General features: G+C 45.6%; 1 protein-coding gene across 2 annotated transcripts in view; it reads right to left on the bottom strand.

The window, feature by feature from the left end:
• The window catches only part of XPO6 (exportin 6), a 119133-nt gene that overhangs the window by 3101 nt on the left and 91845 nt on the right, over positions 1-24187 (bottom strand). For both annotated transcript variants that reach the window (XM_024560549.3, XM_024560550.3), the window contains exons 14-23: positions 21561-21653; positions 17385-17529; positions 15674-15820; positions 14598-14787; positions 6828-6983; positions 5410-5524; positions 5064-5235; positions 3215-3376; positions 2500-2598; positions 2091-2321 (exon numbers count right to left, since the gene is read on the bottom strand). In XM_024560549.3, the coding sequence (XP_024416317.2) occupies positions 2091-2321; positions 2500-2598; positions 3215-3376; positions 5064-5235; positions 5410-5524; positions 6828-6983; positions 14598-14787; positions 15674-15820; positions 17385-17529; positions 21561-21653 (1510 nt within the window). The remainder of the gene's footprint in view (positions 1-2090; positions 2322-2499; positions 2599-3214; positions 3377-5063; positions 5236-5409; positions 5525-6827; positions 6984-14597; positions 14788-15673; positions 15821-17384; positions 17530-21560; positions 21654-24187) is intronic.

Here is a 24187-nt window from a genome sequence, read left to right as displayed (position 1 = left end):
AGGCCTCCCACTCCGGAGTGACACCGGCAGGGGCGTGCAGGCACCCACCACCTTGTCTGCTGGGCTGCAGGCTGCAAATGGGGAGGGCCCCTCACAGCTGAGACCCCAAACACTGCCACGCAGCACTACGAGACCAACTGAAGTCCACACCCTCATGTTTAGAGGGTGGTTACTGAACGCTGGACTGTACAGCAAACTGTGGAGTAACATTGATGGGTCCCTGTCACAGAGCCTGGCTGGTGGCACCAAGGCGACTGATCCCTTCTGAAACCCCAGGTGACAGGACAAGGCTCGGAAAACAGCTGAAGGCACTGCCAGCTCTCCTCCACCCCAACCACTTACCTGGCTAACCTCCCCTCCTCTTCAAATTGCAGGACGAAGCCGCCTTGGCCAAAAAGGCCCCTCAGACACCTCCTATTTCCTAGCTCCAGGAAGCAGGCAGCACCTCCGCTCTGAGCGCTCAAAGCACCTGGCTCACCCTGCTTGCGGGCAGTGCACACAGGCTCCGCGGCCAGAGCACATGTCTGACTCGTGCTTCCTGGCTCCACCGTTCCCAAGTTCTGTAACTGCCAACTGCCTGCTGACCTTCCTGGGCCCGGGCTCCCTAGGAAATGGGGCCGACAACAGGACCTGCACATCAGAAAGCCCAGTGTGGTCCACAGCAGGTGCTCCTGCCAGTCTTCCCAACACAATTCTTCGAAGGCTGAGACTGGTGCCCCAATACCTGGCGCAGGGCCTGAGACGCAGCCAGCTTCAAACAGTGAGTGAATGAATGAATGCATTGATTCCTTTATTTCGTCCTCAAGAAAATATACTAAGAAGTGTCTTTCAAATCAGTGGCTCCCAAGTGCTAAATCTGAATTTCCCGGAGGAGCGCACGAAGACATTTTTGTATTTTTAATTAGTACCGCAGGAGCTCTGATGCATGACTAAATTTGAGAACCACTGCTTTAGATCAAGAAGTTGACTGATAATGACATCAGCAGAAACTGATCATTAAATATTAGGACTTGGCTTCTAGAAAAGGAAAAAATTCATACCCAAGTGGCTGAAGTGAACCTTAAGAAGCTCAAGAGAGAAGATGATTAAGTGCCAGAAAAAGGAAGATTCCAAGACACACAGGAGCAGAGTCTAAGAAAAAACTGTCCGGATACACATCACCACCCAGCCAGGCAAGGAAGACGTGGGCTGCTCCAGCGAGAGCAGCCTGTGAGTCTAACGACGGACGTCGGCAAGCACAGGAGTCAAGTCAGAAACACCGAGAGGACACGGGCAAGAGACTCCATCTTATCAAGTGTGAGGTGACGAAAATGACTTACTCCTTAAGAAAAGTTCCAGGGAGAGCCGATCAAGCAAGCAGCAGAGACTTAATAAACAGCCAGAACAGGGAGGAGGAGGGCAGGCTAGTGCCCAGAAAGGAGGCCCCGGGACAGGAAAAGCAGGGCACCGAGGGCCAAACACAGCAGCACTGATGGCTCTACGTGCGTCCAGAGCCACCACCAGCCCAGCTCCCGCCCAGGGTGCTGCCAGGTGAGGACAGCCCACCAGACGGGCCTTCCCTGGGCGGGCAGCAAGAGGGTGAGTCCGGGAGGGCTCCTCCCGGGACCTGGTAGCAGGTCAGGCCACACAGAGCCGGGCCGGGGTCCAAAGGGCCTGGGAAGAGCTGGGGTCCCACCTTTAAGTCTGGGACCCACAGAAGCAGCTCCAGAAGACCAATCTTCTCAGCCTATCTGCAGGCCTGCAAGTCCAGGCTGTAGTGACCCATGAGGAACCAGCAGCTGGTCAGAGATGTGCCTGACAGGGTACAGGGTACCAAGAAGCTGAGACAAAGCAGCGGGACTGGCAGGGCCAACTGGGGCCGAATGGCTGATGAGAAGGAGAACCCAAGTGCTGCTAAAGCCAAAACTGGGAACACATGTACCCATCAACACAGGGCACAGCAGCAAGTCATCCAGAACCGCACAAGCGGCCTCGGAGCCAGCAGGGGTGCAGAGCACACACGGCGGCGGCCTGCCCCCCTCGCTTCACAGGCACCAGGCACGAGAGCCCACACCTGCCGTCCCCCTTCAGCCTGGCCTCTCTCTCCTCACCCGATCCATCTTGAAATTTCGCCCCAGCACGTTTTTCTGGTTGGCATCCACGCCATCACAGCTGCTCAGGAACTCGGGGAGGAAGGCTGCAAAGAAGCCATCGAAGTCCACAGAGGCCATGTTGTAAATGGCGATGCCGATCTCCTCCTGCAGAAGGTCGTGGGACTTGTGAACCAGGACCTGCAGCAGCACGTTCACAAACTGGAACAGCATGGTGGTCCGGAAGATCTTCTGCAGACAGAGAGCCCGAAGTGAGCGATGGCCGTGGGGCTGACCCAGGGTCCCTGGGGCCTCTCCAGATCCCAGTCTACCTTCCCTCATACTCTTGCTGTCCACCTGAGAAGGGTGGGACTCAGCCAGGGCCCTGACGCCTTCAATGAAGAATCCTTTCTGAGAGATGGGCACCCACCTTGTGGTACAGCTTCTGCTTGGTGTTGAGTGTCTCCAAGTAGAAGAGATTTTGTTTAAATAGGTGGATGTCAGGCTGGAGAAAGGACTGTCCAAAGGCCTGTGGAAGGAAATACCACCGTTCCCTAAGCAGCATTAAAATACCGAGACCAAACCCTTCTGGGCACCCCCACCCCCAGGGCAGAAGAACTTACACCCCGCAAGCGGCTCCTTGTGCCAACGGCAGGGCCAGGGAATCTATCATCTCCAGTCTCTCAGTCTGTCTGGTCAGATCTTAGGAATGTTCCCATGTAGTCTTAGCTCTTAAGTTCTCCCCACGGGACCTGACTTCTTTTGGTATCTTCCTACGTCTTTTGTAATAAACCTTTGGACTCCTTCGTGAGACCCGTCTTTGAAGCAAGAAGCTAACAACTAAGTCAAATACCTCAACCTCCCCTCAGGGCAACTTGCACTCTCTAAGCTGTCCTCTCTACACATGAAGAGGCCGAGGTTCCAAGTTAATTAACTTCACAGGTACTAAAAGGTAGAGCTGAGCTTTAGACCCAGACTACAGGGCTTCAGAGACAGTACTTGTTGCAGTGGCCACGTCAGAGAAAGTGGACTACGTTCAGAGAAGCAGACCAAGGGACAGCCAGCCAATGGACCCAGGTGGTGTCCGGAATGAGTCCCAGCTGTTCTTGAGTCACTGGGCAGACTCAGCAGCTCTTCCACGTTACCTGCATGATGGCACTGAACTGAGGCTCATTCTCCATCTGCTCCTCGGCAATCCCCCTCTGGACACTGGCCAGGACAGAGGACTTGAAGAAGTACCTCCAGTTGTGATGGAGCGACCGGAAAAGGAGCTCAAACAGCTCAGCCTTCACATCAGGGGAGGGGCGCTGTGGAGACACACACAGATCCTCCAACCTTCCCTTCTTGTGGCTCACGGAGCCACTCACAGCCCAGGCCCAGAGCAAGAGAGGCCCACGAGAGGCCCACGAGAGGCCTGGCAACAGCAAGCCACGCATCAGCTTCTCACCCACACTCCTATCCTGTCAAGCCCCCTGAGTCAGCAGTTCAAACCAGGAGTACCTCAGCAGAAACAGGGTCACACCTGAGACAGAATGCCTGGATTGGTGCCAAGGGGATTTTCTGATGGAAGCACTCAGCTGTTCAAGCTAGAAAAAGGCCACTAAATGGAAGAACAATTAGAAATATAAATTTTCTGCCCTGGCTGGTGTGGCACAGTGGATTGAGGGCCGGCCTGAGAACCAAAGGGTCCCTGGTTGGATTCCCAGTCAGGGCACGTGCCTGGGTTGTGGGCCAGGTCCCCAGTAGGGGGTGTGCGAGAGGCAACCACATATTGATGTTTCTCTCCCTCTCTTTCTCCCTCTCCCCCCGCCCCGTCTAAAATAAATAAGTAAAATCTTTTTAAAAAATAGGATTTTCTGTTTAGAAAGCACCTGACTTGATCTGTCATGTCGTCTTGGCTGTGTTGTTCCTTTTTTCAGGACCAACAATGCTGTAGCTAACCTGCTGATCTTACGCAACCTCAAAAGCTAAAGACAAATATGAAGGCTTAAAAGCAGATCCACCCTCTACAGAAAAGGGGTTCAAGGAACCACAGAAAGAAGCATCAGAGGACCTCTGCGGGGGAGGTAGTGAGCAGGGCTGACTGCTCTCTGGGTCCGTCTCCTCTTTCACCAGCAGCTAGAATTCTGGGATGAGGAAGGGGAGGCAGGCTCACCAGTATTTTCTAATTAGAATAAAAATCTCCAAGTCACTAGAGAGCATGACAGGTCACATTAATTCAGATGTCTGTAGAATTCAAAATGATAAGGCCCAAATACAGTTACCGTATTTTGCCATGTGTAATGCTTACATCCTATGGGGTGTAAAAATCCCGTGTATAATGCACACAAAAACGTGGGTGCGTATTAAACACGACAAAATGTGGGTAATTCAGCCTGATTAAGATGAAACTGAGTCCAGAAGGCAAGAGCTTCCGTGGCAGGAATCCTTACAGGGCCCGTGTGTGTTTAATGATGCAAAGCAACTGGACCCATTTAGGCCTTAATTTGGGCAGTTAAAAAGATCAGCTCTTATTTACATTAACTATTATATAAAATTTAGTTAGAGCTGTACTTATTCTGGATCTTGACATGCAGAATGTCCATCTGTTTTCTAAGAACAAAGAGCTTTCCTATAACAAGGAAAGGTTTGAATCATTTGGAGAACTTGCTTTGTATCCTTGAGATCATGAATGTTCTTGATAGGAAAGTATATTTGTTACAACGTTTGCTGTAAAAACCTATATATTCACCTAAAGTTGTACTGTTTGCCATGGGAGGCTGATCTTATTTACCAACCAACCTTGCTTACACTAGGCTAGTTCTAACTAACTCGGCCAATATAAAAATAGTGTACCAAGCTAACAGCATTCTTTCTTGGAAAAAACCATTGTACAACAAAAATAATAAAATAGCTAACAAATTAGCTTTAAAACACAATGCACTTTCTTGGATATTTCATTCCTTCCCCAAATGGACAGGAAGTGGCACAAGGGCCAGCTCCAGCCTCTCATACCTCGGCGATGATGGGATACACCTGCTCCATGCACAGGGAGATGATGCTAGGAAGGAAGGGCTTGAACACCTGGCCAGGTTCCTGTACCACCACCTGCAGGATCTTTAGGAACTTCTCAACCACCCGGCAGCCAGTGCTGCCTTCATGGAGGATGCTCTCAGCTAACTGTTCTCTGCAGACAGAAGAAACCACATGGTAGCCAAGGCAATGCCTCTCTGGGACCAGGATGAAAACCAACACTGTGGCAAGTGAAGAGGAGGAGCAAAAAAAATCCCACACTTTGTAGCCAGGTCCCGCTACGTCTCACTTGAAATCTGAAAGCCATGGACGGCAGGTGTGTGGTTACCTGGTAAACATATTGAGGAAAGTCTGTATGATCTGTTCAGTGAAAGGCACACCCATCTGTACTCTAAGGCCTCGAAACAAAGTGAGGAAAAAGCTCAGCATCTCATCAGTCACATCTAAACAAAGGGACAAAGCAAATGATCAGAGGCATGCACACAGGGAGAAACGGAAGCCCTTGGCTTGACAGACTTCCTCTTGCAATCTGCATTATCATCTCTCTCTAAGGCTTCCTGCTGGAAGAAATTTCCCCAACACCAGCAGAGCCAGCGATGGAAAGTGGAAAATGATTAAGGACATGCTGAGAAAACAGCTCTAGTACAGTGAGCCCCTCTGCTTGACGGCTCATATAGGAGATGAAGCCTCGCTCACCGCCCCGCCTCAGCAGCGTTCAGTTTTCACTGCAGACTGATTGTTTTACACACACACTGATGAAACCATGCAATTGGGTCAACACCTGAGTGCTTTAGAGACTTCTGTCTATGACCAATAATCCCCGCAGTTGGGCCTGGATTAAGTCAGGGGTTAAGTCGCTAAAAGTGGATAATGAAGGTGCATTCGGGTTGCATGGCCATGGCCCATTAAATGCTTTAATTTCATAAAATAATGGTTACATTTAATGTGGTCCCACTCCCAGATCTAAACAATCATCGTGTACAGTATGTTTTGGCTCTAGCTACACGAACTCTGCTTGTAAGAGGCAATCAGTGAAACTTTGCTGAGCCTCCAATATTTATCTCATAGGACTAACAAGACTAGTATAAATGCTCACATATACCCACAGAGCTAGAGAGCGCCTCTATCAGTGATAGTGACAGAGCAGCGTGGGGGGTACTATGTCAAAACCCGCTTGCCATGTAAGTAAATAAGAAGCACTATGGGAAAAAGTTCTCTTCTCCTATATAATGCCCCCGTTACTCTCAGCCATTTATGTTCCATACTGGAAGAAGGCAAAGCCTTAAAAATCAAAACGAGGCAAGTGACTCAGTGCCCCCTGACACAGTGTGAGACCCATATGAAGGCTCCACAGGGCAGGAGCCCTGGACTCTCCAAATAAACCTCACTGCCCTTTGCCTTCCGTGTGCGGCCTGTGCTGCTCCTGACTTGATATGCTCTATGGAGCGGGGGCTCCCAACCCCCAGGCTTCGGACCAGTATTCGTCCCTGAGCAGAGCTCGCATGAGGTCTGTTCCCCCCAACCCCCGACAGAGGGGAAGCCAAGCTCATCTGAGCTCCAGCTCATCCATCCACACCTGGCATTAAGCTCCACCTCCTGTCACGTTCCCCCGCCCCCCACCACCCCCACCTTCCACAAAAGTTGTCCCTGGTGCCGAAAAGGTTAAAGACCTTTGTTACACAACTAAGAAGTGACTCAGGTCCTTGTCAGCACCGTTCATCAGTGAGGCCTGTGGCCAGCTCCTACCTGACTGATGAATAAAAGCTGGAAAGAGGGCCAGGGAGACCTGCACGGACTCCTGCAATGAATGGTAGCAGATCTGTCGGGACTTGGTGGATTCCCCGGAGATATTCTCCACGATATCTTCTAAGACACTAAGTGTCTGGTGGATAATCACTTTGGCTGCAAATCAAGATTAAGTTGCATGTTGAGACTTGTCTGAGGATAAATAAGAATAAGAGGGAACACAAAGGAAGGGGAAGAAATCCTCAAAGGTGTTCAGAGGACAGTAACACAGACATCTTGCTAAAGAAGTACTTTCTCTTGATTGAGTTCTCTCTCTCTCTCCTTTTCTTCCTTTCCTTTTTATTTTTCCACTTTACTGTCAGAACTCCAGTTGCCTGCTATGTTTCCCCCCCGCCCCCCTCTATTCTGCTTCTATCCATTGGAAACAAGTCTAGAGAGAGCAAATGTACCCCCGGGTTAGGGGCCTTGGTCTCAAGACTCGAAAATGGTGAACGACTGGTGAGAAAATAAGTGTCACAGACAATTACTACAGGCCAGAATGGACACGTGCAGATCACACGGCCTCCTTCAACTCCAAATGTGACTCTAGCCTGGAACTCCGCACAGCACCTGCCATGCACGCCAGGAAAATAAGAAAGAACTTCGCTTTAGAATGGTGCTGGGAAGCCCTGAGGGGGAACTTCCACATACATACCACCAGTTGCAGCCTACATAACCGGCAGAAAGAAGTTAAGAATTTGACAAGGAAGGTCACTTTTCACACAGGAATTTCATCTCCTGCTTTTAAAAAAAGAAGGAAGATCCCTCCCTGCCCCAGAAACAATGCACTAACCACTGCTTGCAGCAAATGAGCGCCTGCCACAGCCTGGAACTCTTGTTCCCCTACCGTGAACTCCAGCTCAAAGCAGCCCTCCCCAGTTTCCTCTGAAAACCCAATAGAGCTGGCCTTTTTGTCTCTTCGCACTTGCCTGTAGCTTGCTGCATTTTGCTTGTCCCACATCGCGATTCTCTGCTATTCCTGAATAGACCCATTTTCCTGGTAAAATAGCTTGCTATTTTATTTTTGAGGTGACATTACATGGTGTCGGAAGTGGGATCCAAAGGAGGCAAGCCCCTGGAACTGTGTGAGGTACCTACTTGAGCCTCTTGTGCTCTCCACTTCCGTGAGTGGTCTGTTCCCCTCCAGGTAGGTGAATCTGCCAGGTGCCACACTCCCACCCTTTAGTTCGGCTCTCTGACTGTATCCGGGGCCTATTTAAAGATTTTACCCTTTCCATTTTTATTAAGACAGAAATGGAGCACATGCATGGCATATACTGAAAACAGGAAAAACATGTCTGTTTATTACACTTTTGTCTGTCACTGGTACGGTTCTCTATGTATACATCGGGCCGTAATATACACAGCATTTCTTGCTATGAAATGACCCAACAGGTCTGAAAGCCTCTGCTCTTACACCACAGCAAACTGAGCGAACCAGAGCATCTGTGCGGCCAGCTGAAAAGGCCGAGCCCGGAACAAGCGCGCCTTCTGTCCCGTTCACACGTGCACTGCCGACCCAAGGCCACGCCACAATCGCTCTTTGATAGGTGCATACGGTGTTTGCTGCCCTGCCCTTTCAGATTTGTAGCCACATTTTTTAAAAGAACTTCTCCATTCATTATAATTATTTGCAAGGCTGGGAATTCTGGTGGTGGCTTCCCAGATATTTATGACTCTGCCGTCAGTTCAGAAGTTGTCCCACCTTTCAAATTTTTATTCTGCCTACTCAACAAAGCGCAATACTCTTCAGCGGTAACGTGGGGATCCTACTGCCCCTGTACGTTCCAATCTTTCCCAATCTCGCAAAGACATGAATGCATCTCATACTGCAATCCCAAAAAGCACGTGGCTGACTTTAACTGTACTACGTAGGAGTTTATATTCACTGAAGGTAATGCACAGGCGCCCACGCTACCCGCCCGAGGTCTGCAATCGCTCTGCACCAACTGCCTCGCATCATTTCTTCTCTAGGTAAGCTCTGTCAGTGTCTGACATTGAGAAAGTAACACTTAAACTAAAAAAAACCCTGAAATTGTCAGGAAAAACGGTTTCTTACAAAACTACTAAAAAATAAGAGAGATAAAAAAATGTATATGAAAAGTAGGATGTGTATTTTCAATAAAGGAGGTCTGAGAAATGGAGATACAGTTTTTGGAAAGGAAAAAAAAGTAGTTTTGTCCTAAAGTAAAATGTTTGTTCCAAAATAACCTAATTGGATGTAAAAAGTTACAGGTTAATGGAAAAGAAACCTTGAGAAAGGGATTTTATGTGGTGAATGGAGATTGGCATTCCAACAAGCAACTACATTTATTTGCTTGTTCCCAAATGCAATTCTCTGCTGTTTCTGAATAAGCCCATATTGCTGGTTTAAAAAAAAAAAAAGGCTATTTTATTTTTCAGGGTGACAATATCTGCTGATGTGTTCACAAATTAACTGCCTAATCAATCCTTGGTCTAATGGGCCTGTGACAATACGTATAATTATTGTTATTATACCGCACTGTATTATACATTGTTGACAATATACGAGGTCTGTCCAGAAAAAGTCCAACCACTGTTAACAAGAACGGTTTACGCAATGTCGACGTAACCTGGCAGCCAAGGAGAGTGGACTGGAATGTGCATGCCTGAACAATGATGCCTTCACTATACTAGCCAGTGGGGGCAGGAGATGCCATTGGGTGAGCATGTGTACTGTGACCATTGCATTCGAAAAAACTGAGTAGAGCAATGAATCTGCATCAAATTTTGTGTTAAGCTTGAACATTTCTCTGTGGAAACTCCTCAGATGATTCAGAAGGCCGCAGCCGTGGGCAACTAGTGATTGACAGCTTCATCACAGCAACACACCCGCTCATACATAACGTCTCGTGCAGGGTTTTTTGGCGAAACATCAAATCACCCAGGTGACTCAGCCCCCCTACAGCCCAGACTTGGCGCCCTGTGACTTCTGGCTTTACCTAAAACTAAGATCACCTTTGAAAGGGAAGAGATTTCAGACTGTCAATGAGATTCAGAAAAATTCAAAGGGGCAGCTGATGGTGATTGGGAGAACTGTGTGAGGTCCCAAGGTGCCTGTAGGGGACTGAGGTGTCACTGTCCTATGTACAATGTTTCTTGTATCTTGTGTCTTCTTCAACATGTCTCTATTTTTCATGTTATGTGCCTGGATACTTTCTGGACAGGTCTCGTATGCTCCCAACAATACCTAATGTATGAGCTCACTGGATGACCCACACAGCACACAGGGAAGAGAGAGGCGGTGGCTAGAAAACAGGCAGGAGTTCGGAAGAAATGGCAAGGGCCTGGATCAGAGGAGCCTGGAAGTGGAAAAACAGGTGACTACCGATGGCCATACAACTAAGGCAGGATCCTCGTCAGCGCACCACGGACAGCCAACAGCCCCACCTTTGCAGGCTGCCATTAAGATCAGAGACAAGGTTCAGAGTAATTCTAACAAAGTGTCTGGTATATCAGGAGGTCCAGGAGAGAAGTGAGGTATCATCCTCCCCCAGCACCAGTGGGGTGCTCTTCCCCTCAGACACTGCTTCCCAAAGAAGCTGACATGGCTCAGCCGGAGCTTGGCCGCCTCAGCCTGGCAGAGCTCCAAGAGCTGAGCTACCAGAGCTGACTGCCACCCGGCCGTGGTCTCTGGATCGCCCTACCCCCCAAGCCCACCAGTCTCTGGGGCCTGAAAAGGCTTCCAGGAAAGTGTATAGCAGAAGAAAGAGTCCATGCTTTGGAAGTGGATGGACTCAGGTTTGACTCCTGACTCTGCTACATTCTGAGTCTCAGTTTTCTCAACTGAAGATGCGGCTAGATAACACCACCTCCCTCATACGTCTGAGCGTGAAAGAAGGTAACGGCCCACAACAGGCCTCTTTCACTAAAGGCCGGTCACGGGGACGTGGCAAAGTGAACAAAGGGCACACCCATACTGCTGATCAAGGAGCCACTCGCTCATCACTACTATAAGCACAGACACTTTTACAGAGCCGGGTAACTGCACAGGGGCAGGCATTTCCCCAAGAATACACAGGGCACAGGGAAGCCGTTTAGGGGGAAAGGCCAAGAGCTAAGAAACCAAAATGTGACCTCTGATGTGTACGGAAATTAAAACAAGACCAAGATTTAGTCAAACGTATGTACAAGTGAAACACTGAAAGCGCCATTAAACACACAGAAATAGAAGAGAGATGTGTACTGTGGTACTTCCGTAGGCTAGGATATTACAGAACAATTAAAAAACAATGCTTTAAAGAAGAAAGGGACAATGTGGCAAAAAACACACAAGGATCTGGAGCCACTCAGACGCACGACTGACTTCTTCCCCCAACCCTTTCTCTTTGACCCTGAGAAACTGACACCTGCCAGGCAGGCAGGGGTCGGGTGGGCGTACCTTTACAATGGAGATATGGCCTGAAGCAATGCAACAGGAAGTACCTATCACTACCAAGGTGGTATTCCTGCCCCAAATTAATTGCTGGAAGCAATCAGAACAAGATTACGGGACATTCTACCAAAAAAAAAAAAAAAAGGGTCTGGGCCTGGACTATTCAAAAACATCAATGTCATGAAAAAGAAAAAACAGGAATGTTTTTCTATATTCTAAGAGATCAAAGGGATGTGGCAACCAAATATAACACATGACCCTTGACTGTATTCTGGAGTTTTAAAAAGTGAACAGGACATTTTGGTAATGACTAGGGAAAATCTGGATGTGGCCTGTATGTAAATGACATTATTGTAACAATGTTACGCAGCTTGGTTGTGTTAATGGGGTCTTGGTTATACGAGAGAATATCTTGTCCTTAAAGATAAAGGTTAAATATTCAGAAATAAATTGCCAGTATCTGCAACTTTAAACACTCAGTTGAAAAGTACCTGTGAGTGGGGAAGAACACAAATGTGACAAAACGTTAACAACTGGTGAATCCTGGTGAAAGATACACAGTTGCTCATTTTCTTATTCTTTCAACTATTCTGTAGGTTTGAAAAAAGTTTCCAAGTACAAATACGGGCTAGGAACAACTTTCCAGACCTTCGTCACATCACTTAAAGAATGAGGGTGCTAGGACATACTTCACAGAACCTAAAGACTAAATGAAGTAATGTACATAAAATTCTCAGCCCAGTGCCAGGCACACAGCAGTCAGCAAATGTTAACTATGTCTTTTAAGTGTTTTACTTTATTCTTAAAAGATTTTATTTATTTATTTTTAGACAGAGAGAAAGGGAGGGAAAAGGAGAGGGAGAGAAACATCACTGTGTGGTTGCCTCTAGAGTGCCCCCCCTGGGGACCTGGCCCCCCAGGCATGTGCCCTTGATAGGGAACTCAAGAGTCGGAAATCTTTAGTTTAAGGTAGTGATAAGCCTAGTAAGTAATGCATATGTTAAAACATTTGTTCCAGATCCTACAGACAAGGCCCATCCTGGCTCTTGGGAGACACAGCTGACCTCCTGCAGCACTGCTAAAGCCCACTGCCTGGGGACAAGTGGAGGCACCAGGGCCATTGTGTTCCAGGGAGAGACAGAACGACCACCCGCCCATCCACCCGCCATCCGTGGGAACCGCTACCTGTCCAGGACAAGAATGCTGCAGTTTCTTTCACCTAATTCTCCCTGAATTTCAAAACCCCTCAGCGCATCTTGTTCATTCCCTGTTATAAAAACTTTGGCCTGGAAAGAAAATGTAAGATGGTCTGTTAGGGTGCAAACCCACCGCCTTCTCAGATCGCCGGCCATCTGAATAAAGCGCCCATAAAGACTCAATCTCTGTCTCTACATACTGGGTTTGGCAAGTGACAAGCAGCATGAGCTCTGGTGTCTTTTCCGGTTTCGCCCTGACTGGGAATCGAACCTGCAACCTTTTGGTTCACAGGCCGGTACTCAATCCACTAAGCCACACCAGCCAGGGCAGTTAACTATGTTTTTAATTACATTCACTGTGGAAATCATTAATGTTATTCAGAAAATCTTTCCAGAACATGGTGGCATCATACTTTCTATCCCTGCTGAAGTTACACCATGGCCATAATAACCACATGCTCTAACAAAATATGTTTGGAAATGCTTACTTCTAGGCAAGAGACTTTCCCAGTGTAAGCACAGTCGGAAAAGGACCATTCATAAGCCTGGGTCCTTGAGTGGCTAGAATGAGCAGGATCTACCCAAACGCCGACCCAAGCTAGACATGGGGTACTAATAAGAAATAAATGTTTTTCTGCACTAAGCCACTAGGCTTCTAGGATTGTTACACATAGCATAACCTAGCCTATGCTGACTAATACAGTACAAGTAAGATAAAGTGAGTAAAGACGACTGTTAAACTTTATAAAACATGGTTATATAATAACTATATGTAACCCCTGGGCAAGTTACTTATCTTCCCATACCTTAATTTCCTCGTGGATAAAATCAAGATAATTCACAGTACCTAACTCATAGGCTGATAGGAGAATTAAATTGATTACTGAATGTGAAACACTCAGGACCAAATACCAGACGCTGACGCTGACGCGGGCATAGCGAGATCTGATGACAGGAGAGCACTAGTACTCGCCCTTACATGGCGTGCCCTCGGGAAGTCAGCCACTCTCTTCAACTACAGAACTACAAGGTGTATTTAAAAATAGGAAAAGAAAAAATAGTTAAAATGGTTACTTTGTAAAATACTAAAGTTGGTGAGATTTAAGTGTCTCTTTTCTTTATACTGTTCTAATATTTTTGTATAATGAGCATATGTTAATGTTCCTAATTATATAAGCAATGTTTTTTTTAAATGTTGAGTATTTATTAGCATTTCTAACATCTCAAAAGCATTTTTGTTGACATTCTAGAAATAATATCAGCCAGTCATGTCCCATTGTTTTCTAATTGTGAAAACAGACTGAATTTTTGTTTTATTTTAGAGAGAGGGAAGGAAAGGAGAGGAAGAGGGATAAAAATATCAATGTGAGAGAGAAACATGGACTGGTTGCCCTTTGTACGCGCCCAGACTGAACCCGAATCCTAATCGTGTGCCCTGACTGGAATCGAACCCACACCCTCTCGATTGTGGGATGACGAACCAACTTAGCCACGCCAGCCAGGGCAACTGAGCGTATTTAAAAAATGTATCTGTAATAATTATTTCAGGAAGATTTTTCAGAGAAATCTGATACCTTCTCTTTGAAATACTGTATTCTCTTGATCCATTTTTTTCTCGTCTTTAATATAAACAATCAAATTTAAGGGGCTATATGTGAAGATTTCAAGCTCTTTCAAAGCCTCTGAAATATTTGTTATTTAGAGAAAGGTTAAAAATCGTTTCAAAAGATAATTTTTAAGTTCTTTTTTTCTCAGTGTGTAGAGGTGACCTGCCTTGCTTGCTTATATGTAAGTATCAGAAACAGATCAATAATCACTGTAGGCTTTTTTTAAATCCACAGAAGGCACCGTCAACAGTGCCATCAACAAACGTTTTTCTTATTTTTTACATTTTAAATTAGAGACGGGGCATCTACATTCAAGAAATAGGTCTAGCTGATGTATTCACTGAATTCCACAGGTAAGTGGGGTCACCCCACCTCCCTCTCCCTAATCTGACTCTTCCACTTAGCAGTTGTGTGACTATGGATGTATCAATTCACCACGTGAGGCTCAGGTGCAAATCTCATCCGCCACAAAGGAAGAACAATGCCTGCCCTACCTACATGCCTGAGATGTCCCTTCCCGGGGGCCACTTACTATCATCCAGTGGCATCTTCCTCTGCGAGACAACAGCATTGGATTTCAGGTTGCGATAGTCCCGGGAAAGCGCAGAGATGAGGCTAGCGTGGTTGATGGAGCGCACAGGCCACTGCTGCTCATTCTCTGGCAGGTTTGGCCATGGAAGCAGCAGAATGTTAGAGAGTGCTCGGCACACCAACACCTGAGCCTGGAAGAGACACCAAAGGCATCTATCATAAAAATTCAAGAGCAACAGACAGCATAGTCGTCATGCCTCACACAGGCTTTGGCACCCACCGCACACAATGAGCTCACCTCCAGGCTCCTTTCTTATAACCTGGCTTTGGTCCAACTCGAAGGCAACCCAGGGAAGAAAAGAGATACTGAAGCAGTAACACCAAGTCTGGGTCTAGCACGACCCAGAGCCAGCCTCAATAATTACTGCTGGTGCCATCACTGTCCCTCTAATCTGGGAGGGAGAAAGCACAACTAGTCTCTCTGCTGTTGGCTGCTTACACCCTCTGAGGAGCTACTCAGAGCAGGGCTGTAAGAGAACGCCTCACAGTCAATGTGCCCTTGGCGCCAGCTCGGAAGTAACACATTCTGACCCAGGTGCTCTTAAGAAATTGCTTCAACTCCCCCTCTAACTCCGGCCCTGTTCTGTTTCTAAACTTCTAACCTGAGCTTTCCTAGGAGGAATATACTTAAGAGAATATACTTAAATGAAGCCATCTCAACCCTAAAAAAAACAAACATATAACAATAAAAAGGCTTTTAAACCAAAAGAATGCAAAGACTCTCTCATACCAGCCAAATCACCAGCTCTCAAAGCAGCACAAGCTACACCCCAATAAATAGAATAAATTCAATTAAAATGAAAGCAGCACAAGCTCTTTGGATCCACCTGCTGACTGGCCACGTGGGGAAGCACGTTTACAAGAGCGCGCTGAGGCTGCGTCAGTGCCACACGTGTAAGAAAGCCCTCTGTGCTGGCCAGGCCTGTAAGCGCTGCGTGCAGAAACAACAGCCGGACCCTTCTCCCCTGAGGCTGAGCCACACTACTCTGGGGACTCCAGGTAACACCGGGGCCTCACCTTGTCAACAAGTCGCTGGGCGGAGGCATCGGTGATTCTGTTGAATACTTTCTGCACTGCGGGGATGCTGATCAGAAAGACAGGCCTCACGGTGGTGGCCAGTGAAACCAGTAGGTGGCAGGCAGACAGCAGCAGCTTGTCTTGGACCTGACGAGGGAAGAACACAGACATGTCAGCTCACTGCAGCCCCTGCTGTTAGAAGAACTCTGAGGAGGCAGCCATAAGCTGAATACGGTTCTTGGCTGCCACAGCATATCACATGGGCTCTATCTCAACGTTTCCCTATGATGATGCCCATCAGAAAGCATCTCCTTTGTCACATCCACCGCTCCTGCCGTGCAGGCAGCATCGCCACCTCCAGTTTCTGCTCATAGTCACCAGCATCTTTGAACTCACTTTTCAGCTCAAGAATCTACAGTGGTTCCCTAGCAGCTCGTAGACCTTATGGCAAACTCCTTGGCTTATCATCCAAACAACTGGGGACCGTTCATCTCACCCCTCTTGCTCCAGCCAAGCCAAGATCTCTCTCTCTCAGCCCCCACCTCTGCACTCCTTCTATCAATGCCAGGCTCCCCTACTTTCTTCACCTCGACATGCCACTCGAAAACTGGATTCAAGTATCATTACATCCTTTTCAAACAGGCAAAAGAGAGAACTTTTTATAGACAGGCCCTAACGCCACTAAGATTATAATGAAAACAGCACACACACAAGAGTTGCTTAGGAAGGAAATATTACTATAATTTCGTAGAAACACAAAGCACAAAGTATCCCTAAACTTTGACTCTATAATCCCACTTATTCTAAGGAACTTACCTAAACGGATAAAGTTACATTCGTAAATACATGCTTTTCAGAAGTATTTGTAATGACTTATTTCAAATGGCAGTTAGGAAAGGTCCAGCAATGGCTATGTGTATTATGAAATGCAATCCCCTCTCCATGGGGTATTATTTATAAATTACCATTTTAAATGCAGCATAAATTTATGGAAAATAAGACATTATCCTGTCGATAGTGCTACAGAATACTATGTATAATTAAAACCATAAAAAAACCCCAAGCATTTATACGCTCTATTAATCCACACTGGTCGTCTTGGAGGAACTTAATAGAACCTATCGAAGTTTACGTGGCTATGACCTTCGACCCAGCAACTCTACTTCCAGCAATCCATCCTGCAAGGATCTCATTCCCATCAGTAAGAAAAGTACAATTCATCCCACTACAGAATAACACCAGGCACTCTGAAAAGCTGAAGTGGCTCTACACTTGCAAAGGTCTCGAGAGCATCTTGTTAAGCAAGAGGAGCTGCACCTCCAGCTACCTACACACTCCTCCTGCTGTGCGTAAAAGGAGGCCGCGTCTGAAGGACAGCCGACCGAGTGCGGCCAGTGCTTGCTGTGGAAAAGGGAAGTGTTTTGGAGGAAGGGATTAAAGAGTACAAATACTTTTCAGTCTATAAAACAGAACCCTGTTTTACTTTTTCACAATAAGCATGTATTCATGTGGGGCTTAGAGAACTAAAAATACAAAGTTATATTTGCATTTATGTGGTCTACAACTAAAAAGAACTTGAAATGGGATGTAGTTGTATTACGGTGGTAGTGGATCTAATGCTATGTAATATTCTGATTTGATAATAAATGGGTATATGGACAGAAGGACAGACACAGTTAGATAAAAGGTGTAGCCTTTGCTGTTTCAAGACCTTGGTGCTGATTAGAGGTGTGACTGCATCCATGGTAGTGGAGATGAGCGTGAAAAACTGCTGCGTGTTCTGCCGATGCGCTTCACTGCAATACTGTGCTAACCAGTGCGAGTAAGCCTGCAGAGCGGCCAGGGACTGAGCATGCCTGCAAAAAGGAGAGAAGATGCGATTTTAAAGGTTACGGTCAAAGTATATTAGAATTAAATGTGTTTCCATAAGAATTCCATCCACTGCATTTACTCTTCCAGGATTCGTCCAACAGCATAGGAACCATTTACTTGCTCACGTTGGACCTTAAAATTGAAACTCGTCACCTACATATTGCCACCACTGCCCAGAACACAAAAGGGAGTTAGTGCAATGTCTATCAGATCTCATTCAATCTTTCTGTGACAGACGTAAGCATCCCTGAGAGAACGATCAGTGAAAAAACAGAACCAAAGAACCTCAGATATAACTAGTAAAAATGTTAACATCCATAGCTGCAGACCAAGGCGGAGACAACTACCAGGTGTCACAGCTTTATAAACACGCTTTGACGTAAGAATCTCCAGTTTAAGCTTCCGTCACGCCATACGTTATATCTGGCTAAGGGGCAACTCTGGAGGTGACAAAGACTACTTGGTTTCTCCCAATTTTGTACTGTATTATACAGGCAACGAAATATTCATCACAAAAGCTCAGGACCCATCAAAGATAACACATCTAAACGAAGTGAGGCAGCTGTCTCAGAGCTCGCAAATGCCACACCTTCCTCATTACCCTCAATGTAACCTCTCCCTCTCCTATGAGAAGTCCTCTGCGGGGCGACACTTTGACACTATATAAATATGCTGCTCCCCGACAACACCCATGGTTTTGTCACCCACTGAGGACTCCTGCCTAAGTCATCATTACACTGGTGATTGTAAACAGGTGGCTTTTCTATCTTTCCTTTTCTGTTCATTAGCTGGCACTCTTCTGTAAAAAAGAGCTTTCCCTCCCCCATCTTTGTTTACATCACTATGGATACATGGATTCTCCATTATCATCCTTATTCTTTCTCGATGATGAAATTATCGAGTCTGGCTAGGACAAACCCTTTTCGGCTAGCCGCTATGTCCTTTTCATGTGCTGCTAACATTCACTGAGCACTTCCCTCCTTACTGACTCAGTAAGATTTTGCAGGATCACCCTCCCCCAAACTTGGACTGTTTCTCCAAGGAGCTCTGGTTCCTTTTAGTGGAGACCGTGCCTTAGAAACCAAGAGCCTGGGCACTAGGGGTAGCACCGCTACTAGAGGTCGTCACTACTAGGACCTTCCAGTGGACGGCACTGGAATAGAGGCAGACACCACTTTAAAATCAAACTCGGCATCAATAAATACAGGGCAAACTGATCCCAACTCCCTCCAGACATGATGCGAGAGGAAGGACACACCGCCACCTATGTAGTGTCCTTGCTAAAAATGTTTAACCTCAATCTAATACTATCATAGAAAAAAAATAACCAGACAAATCTGGATTTTTAAGATTTGCTTTAAAAAAAAATTTAAGAGCTGAATCTCTAAAAAGTCAGTCTCTCTCTCTCTCTCCCTCCCTCCCTCTCTATTTCCATTCCTCCTCCCCACAACATGCACAGTTGGGGGAACTCTTCTGGATTATAAGAGAAAATTTAATTTGTGATTCATAATTAGGCTTTGGATTTAAAAAAATGATATAAAGGACATTCCTGGGACAACTGGGAAAATTTGAATATGGAACATACGTACATATATACGAGTATGTGTGTACGTGTGTGTAGCCCTCCTCTCTCAAAAATACTGGGTTGGCCAAAAAGTTCATTTGTTTTTGTCCATAAAAAGACCCTAGTAGCGCTTAGTTGTCTTTAACTTCATTCGAAACAATTTTGTTAGACTGTATTGTGACAGCTGTCACATCAGCATGCACTAAAAAAAAACTTACGAAAATTGGTAAATTTTTGTGTAGTCATTTTGATATTGAAGATGGAAGAAAATAGGCAACATTTCCAGCATATTATGCTTTATTATTTTAAGAAAAGTAAAAACGCAACTGAAACACACAGAAAAGATTTGTGCAGTGTGTGGAGAAGGGGCCGTGACTGATCGAACGTGTCAACAGTGTTTTGCGCAGTTTTGTGCTGGAGATTTCTCACTGGACGATGCTCCACGGTCAGGCAGACCAGTTGAAGTTGGCAACAATCAAATCAAGACATTAACTGAGAACAATCAACATTTCACCATGCGGGGATAGTCGACATACTCAAAATATCTAAATCAATAAAGTTATTGGTGAAAAGGAAAGAAAAATGTATCTTTGCTTTATGGAAAAAACGAAATGGGCTTTTTGGCCAAGCCAATCCTGGATGGCACTGCTGCATGCACGACCAGTTGGAGCGCTGACAACGGCATTACAGTTCCGGGGAAGAACGACTGACCTTGTTGCTAGGAGATACATGCTAAAGGGTTAATTGGTGAAGTGACATACTGTCTGCAATTTATTTTCAAATAGATCACACAAAAAGTGTATGTGTATACACAGAGAAAGCAAATAACAAGGGCAAATGTGACAAACATTTATGATTGATGGGTCTAGCTTAATGGATGTTCATTGTATTTTCCCCCTTTGCTACAGCTCTGAACTTTTCCAAAATAAGAGGTTAGCTAAGAAAAGGTATTTAAAGTAAACAAATACAGGTACTGAGAGTCGCAATTCATAGTGACCAGGAAGTTATTTTGTACTTTCCATTTAGATTCCATCGATCCCTTTAAGTTCTGAGCACTAAAGTGGGGAGGAAGGACATCAAAGTCTGCCTTTAGAGTCTAAGAACCTCAGTTAATCTATCAAATTTATAGAGCTCTTTAAGGCTAAAGGCAGGGGCTCTACAACTTCCTGAAATTGTAGGTAAGGTACTGTGTTTATGAGCAAATTAGCATTTTTCTCAGGAAAAGCTTCGCAGCTTTCTTTGAATTCTCAAAAAGGGAAGCAATATTTTTTAAATGTAAGCTATCATAGTCAAAAAAATGTCTCTATCATTTATCTAATTTGCAGCTCAAGAATGTTCTAGAACAGGGGTCAGCAAACATTTTCTGTAAAAACCAGTATAAATATTTTAGGCTTTGCAGGTCACATACCCTGTCACAACTACTCAGCTCTGCCACTGGAGTGCCGAAGTAGCCAGAGACAAAATGTAAATGAGTGGGCATGGCTGTGTTCCAATAAAACTTTATTTCAAAAGCTGGCAGAGGCTGGATTTGGCACCAGGACATCATTTGCCAGCCCCTGCTCTAGTCTAGAGCAAGCCTCCTATGCGGAGTGATCTCCAGGTTACGGTCCCACCCCTGATCCCCATTCCTCTATCCTGGTGATTTTCAACTGGTGTGCCGCAGGACTCTTCAAAGCATGCAGTACCTGGCTATTTAGTCAGAGGCACTGGTCTCTCTTCCCTAGACTATCAAATTAAAAAAATGACGACCATCGTAACAGTAGCTGTCCAGTGTGATCAGCAAAATTTTAGTAATCGGTTTATGTGCGCCACGAGATTGAACAAGGTTGAAAATGGCTGCTCTATCACTTCTATACGTCACTTTCCTAATGGCTTCTCACTGTCTATAATGAAGTTTCTCTAAGTGTGGTCTCTGGATGTCCTGCTTCAAAAATCCCCTGAGGTTCCTGTTTAACATGCAAATACCAGAACCTTATACCACCCTCTATCATCAGAGCCTCTGAGGGAATGTGCTCCCCACGGAATTCTTCTGTACACTAGAGTTTCAGCCTCTGTTCTACAGGACAAGACCCGCGGCACTCAAGGTGTTTCCATGTAAGCCCAACACACCCATCAGCCCCACCTTCTAGCACACAACTGCGCACCACCCTCCCGACCCAGTGACTCCGCAGCTCTGTCTTGGCTGGTGCTGTTCTTTTCTCCCGAAACACCTGCCCCACAAAACACCTGCCCCACGTCCCCTCTCAGCTCCTGTCTGCCCGCTGAGTTCCACCTACTCCACCACCCCGCCCCCACGCATACAGCCAAACCATCTTTCTCTTTTTCTCCGTTAGGTGGTGGGAGCTTTACTCTTCATGGCAGCCACTGCTGTTGCTTTTTATCTGTAAAATCATTTGGGGCTGGGGGACAGGTCTTCCTTGAGAACACACAGACAGGTAACTCTACACTTACACGTCAATGAGATCAGGCTTCAACACTGACGGCACCGCAGTTTCAATGTTGTACAACTTTATCTGAGACCCATACAGAGTGACTTTGACTAACCTGTTGGCAAAGAAGCAGGTAAGAAAAACTTTCAGTTATGGATTAAAATAAGAGAAATTAGACAGGATACCAACAAAATCCCCAAAACCAGACCTTCCATCTTATCCCAAAGACATGATCTGACACATGTATAAAGATTTATATACAAAGATACTAACTAAGCCATTACATATAGTACCAAAAATTTTTGAAAATACAAATATCCAACACAGAGAATATACTATAATATGCTATAAAGAATAAAAATGATTACAATGAAAAATTTTATGTTATGTGTTTTTCAATAAAATTTGGGAGAAAAAAGTAAATGTTTCAAAGAAAATACAGCACTTTAGAATTTAAATAATGGTTTTATATGTTATTACCTGTATAATTTTTCAACTTCTCTGAAAATGTTCATGATAAAATATTGAGGTGGAGGGGGCAAAAATGTCTAGAATTAAACTGAGGTATTTTTAATTTCAAGCACAATTATCTCAGGAGCAAACTGCTGAACCCACTGTTACCCGAGGGTTCACTGTATACAACTGAGCATTAAACACAGTCACTAATAGCAAGCTCTATTGGGAAATGGAAAAGGCCTTTCATTAGAGACAGACATTCCTTTATGAGCAAGGGGGAAAAACTGGAGACCTGCCCAGGTTCCCTCTGTGCCTACTCTGTAAGAAAACTGAGAGGGACTCCAGGGAAGACACCGTGTGCTTTCCCCTCCCAATTTAAGGGTGCAGAGGTTCTCAAACTTCCCTGAGCCTAAGAATCGACTGGGGAACCTGTTACAAATGCACACCCCCGGTGCTACACCACAGACCAACTATGCAGTTGCGAGGGCGTCTCCGGAAACACCCATCTCTGAAAAGCATCTGAGGCTCTAATGCATGCGGACCATACGCTGACAAATGTTCCTCTGATGCAAAGGAAAAAATAGAACTTTATTAGAAAACCATAAGCTTGAGTCACAAATTATTTAGGGCTGGGGGGCAGAGAGAAAAGGGCATTTCCAGTCAGTCAAGAAAATGAGGGTACAAGAGCCAATGGCTGCCAAATGCAGTTCTAGGAAGGGGGTAGAGGTGGGGATCACCGGAAATCACAGCAGTTACTACCAGTAAGCGATATACCAGTGCGTACCTGGTACCTAATTCTGTTCTACCTTCTTTACATTCACACAGCAAGTGCAGTGCGCGGGCCTTCTACACATCTACAGCGGGCAGCCATTACCGGTGCCCATCTCCAGAAGGTTCTTCGTCTTCCCAAACTGAAATTCTGCCCACTAAATACCGACTCTCCACACTCCCTGCCCCCAGCCCCTGGCTCCCATCGTTCTTTTTCCGTTTCTACGGGTTTTACTGCTCTAAATATCTCATGCAGGTGGAATCAACGTAGTATTTGACTTTATATTCTGTTTTTACATCATGCAGTGTTCTTTACTGATGTTCATCGCTAAAAATGGACTTCTAAATATGTCTTAATATTTCTCCGTTTAGCAGTTTTATTATTAGGTTTGTTTTCTGTAACCTACAAGTTGAAATGCTGCTTAATAATCACACTGGCTATTAAGATCATGTAGGTATAATAAGGAGCCTCCTCTCACACTTTATTTTAAATTGAAGAAAAAAGAGCTGAGTACCTTTAGTGCTGAGCCTACAAACCCAATCAATGCGGAAGATATACGTGAGAGGACCGCTAACACAACCATTCGGGACCTACGACGATCACCTCACTACGAAGCTCAGATGACTGACGTGTGTGTGTGTGTGTGTGTGTGTGTGTGTATTATTGCTCAAGTATAAGTTTTAAAAACATGGATTTCAGACAGTAAGACATGTTCTACCCATGCTAACCATCACTGGAAATGGGTCTAACGCAAGAAGAGGAAAGAGGATTCTGGAAGTAGCTCTGTGGTTTAGAAAGAGAATAGATTTTGGACTCAAGAAACTGGTTAAAGTCCATGTGCTCCTTCTCATGAACTGCGTGACCTGAAGCAAGTCACTCACCCTCTCTGGGCCACACTTCACTCACAGGTAAAATGACATCTGTCCCTCAAAGTACAGCATGAAATAAAATGTGCAAAACCACTTCTGAAAACTTCCTACTGTATGCTGCTTTTATTATTACTATTAATCTGGCTTTTAAAGATTTACTTAAAATTCTTAGTTATCTCTACTTTTCAGGTAACAGTTAAATAAAATCTCATATGCAAATAATGTGGCATGGGGCTCGATCTCCCGCTCAGGGTATTCCCAGAGATGTGGCTACTGGGCCAGTAAAGCCTCAGGTGTCTTGACTGGACCCACCCCTACCCAGCTTTGATTTAATCAACTCACCAGTTACCATGAAATCACCTGAACCACCTATCACTCACATTTTAAGGGTATGACTTTTTAAGTGTAGGAGTTTGTGAGTGGGGAGGTGGGGAGGACCAGGTAGTACAAAATGGTTCTCAACAAACGCCGCTGAGGACCCAAGGAGAAGAAGTATGGAAAGGAGCTTGGTGGTGAAAAGCCTGGGACTCACCGTTCAGGTCAGGCTTGGAGGCT

The sequence above is a fragment of the Desmodus rotundus genome, chromosome 1, assembly GCF_022682495.2.
Source record: "Desmodus rotundus isolate HL8 chromosome 1, HLdesRot8A.1, whole genome shotgun sequence".
Taxonomy (NCBI): Eukaryota; Metazoa; Chordata; class Mammalia; order Chiroptera; family Phyllostomidae; genus Desmodus; species Desmodus rotundus.
Note: the sequence above shows the minus strand (reverse complement) of the source record. Positions and strands in the feature narration are given on the sequence as shown.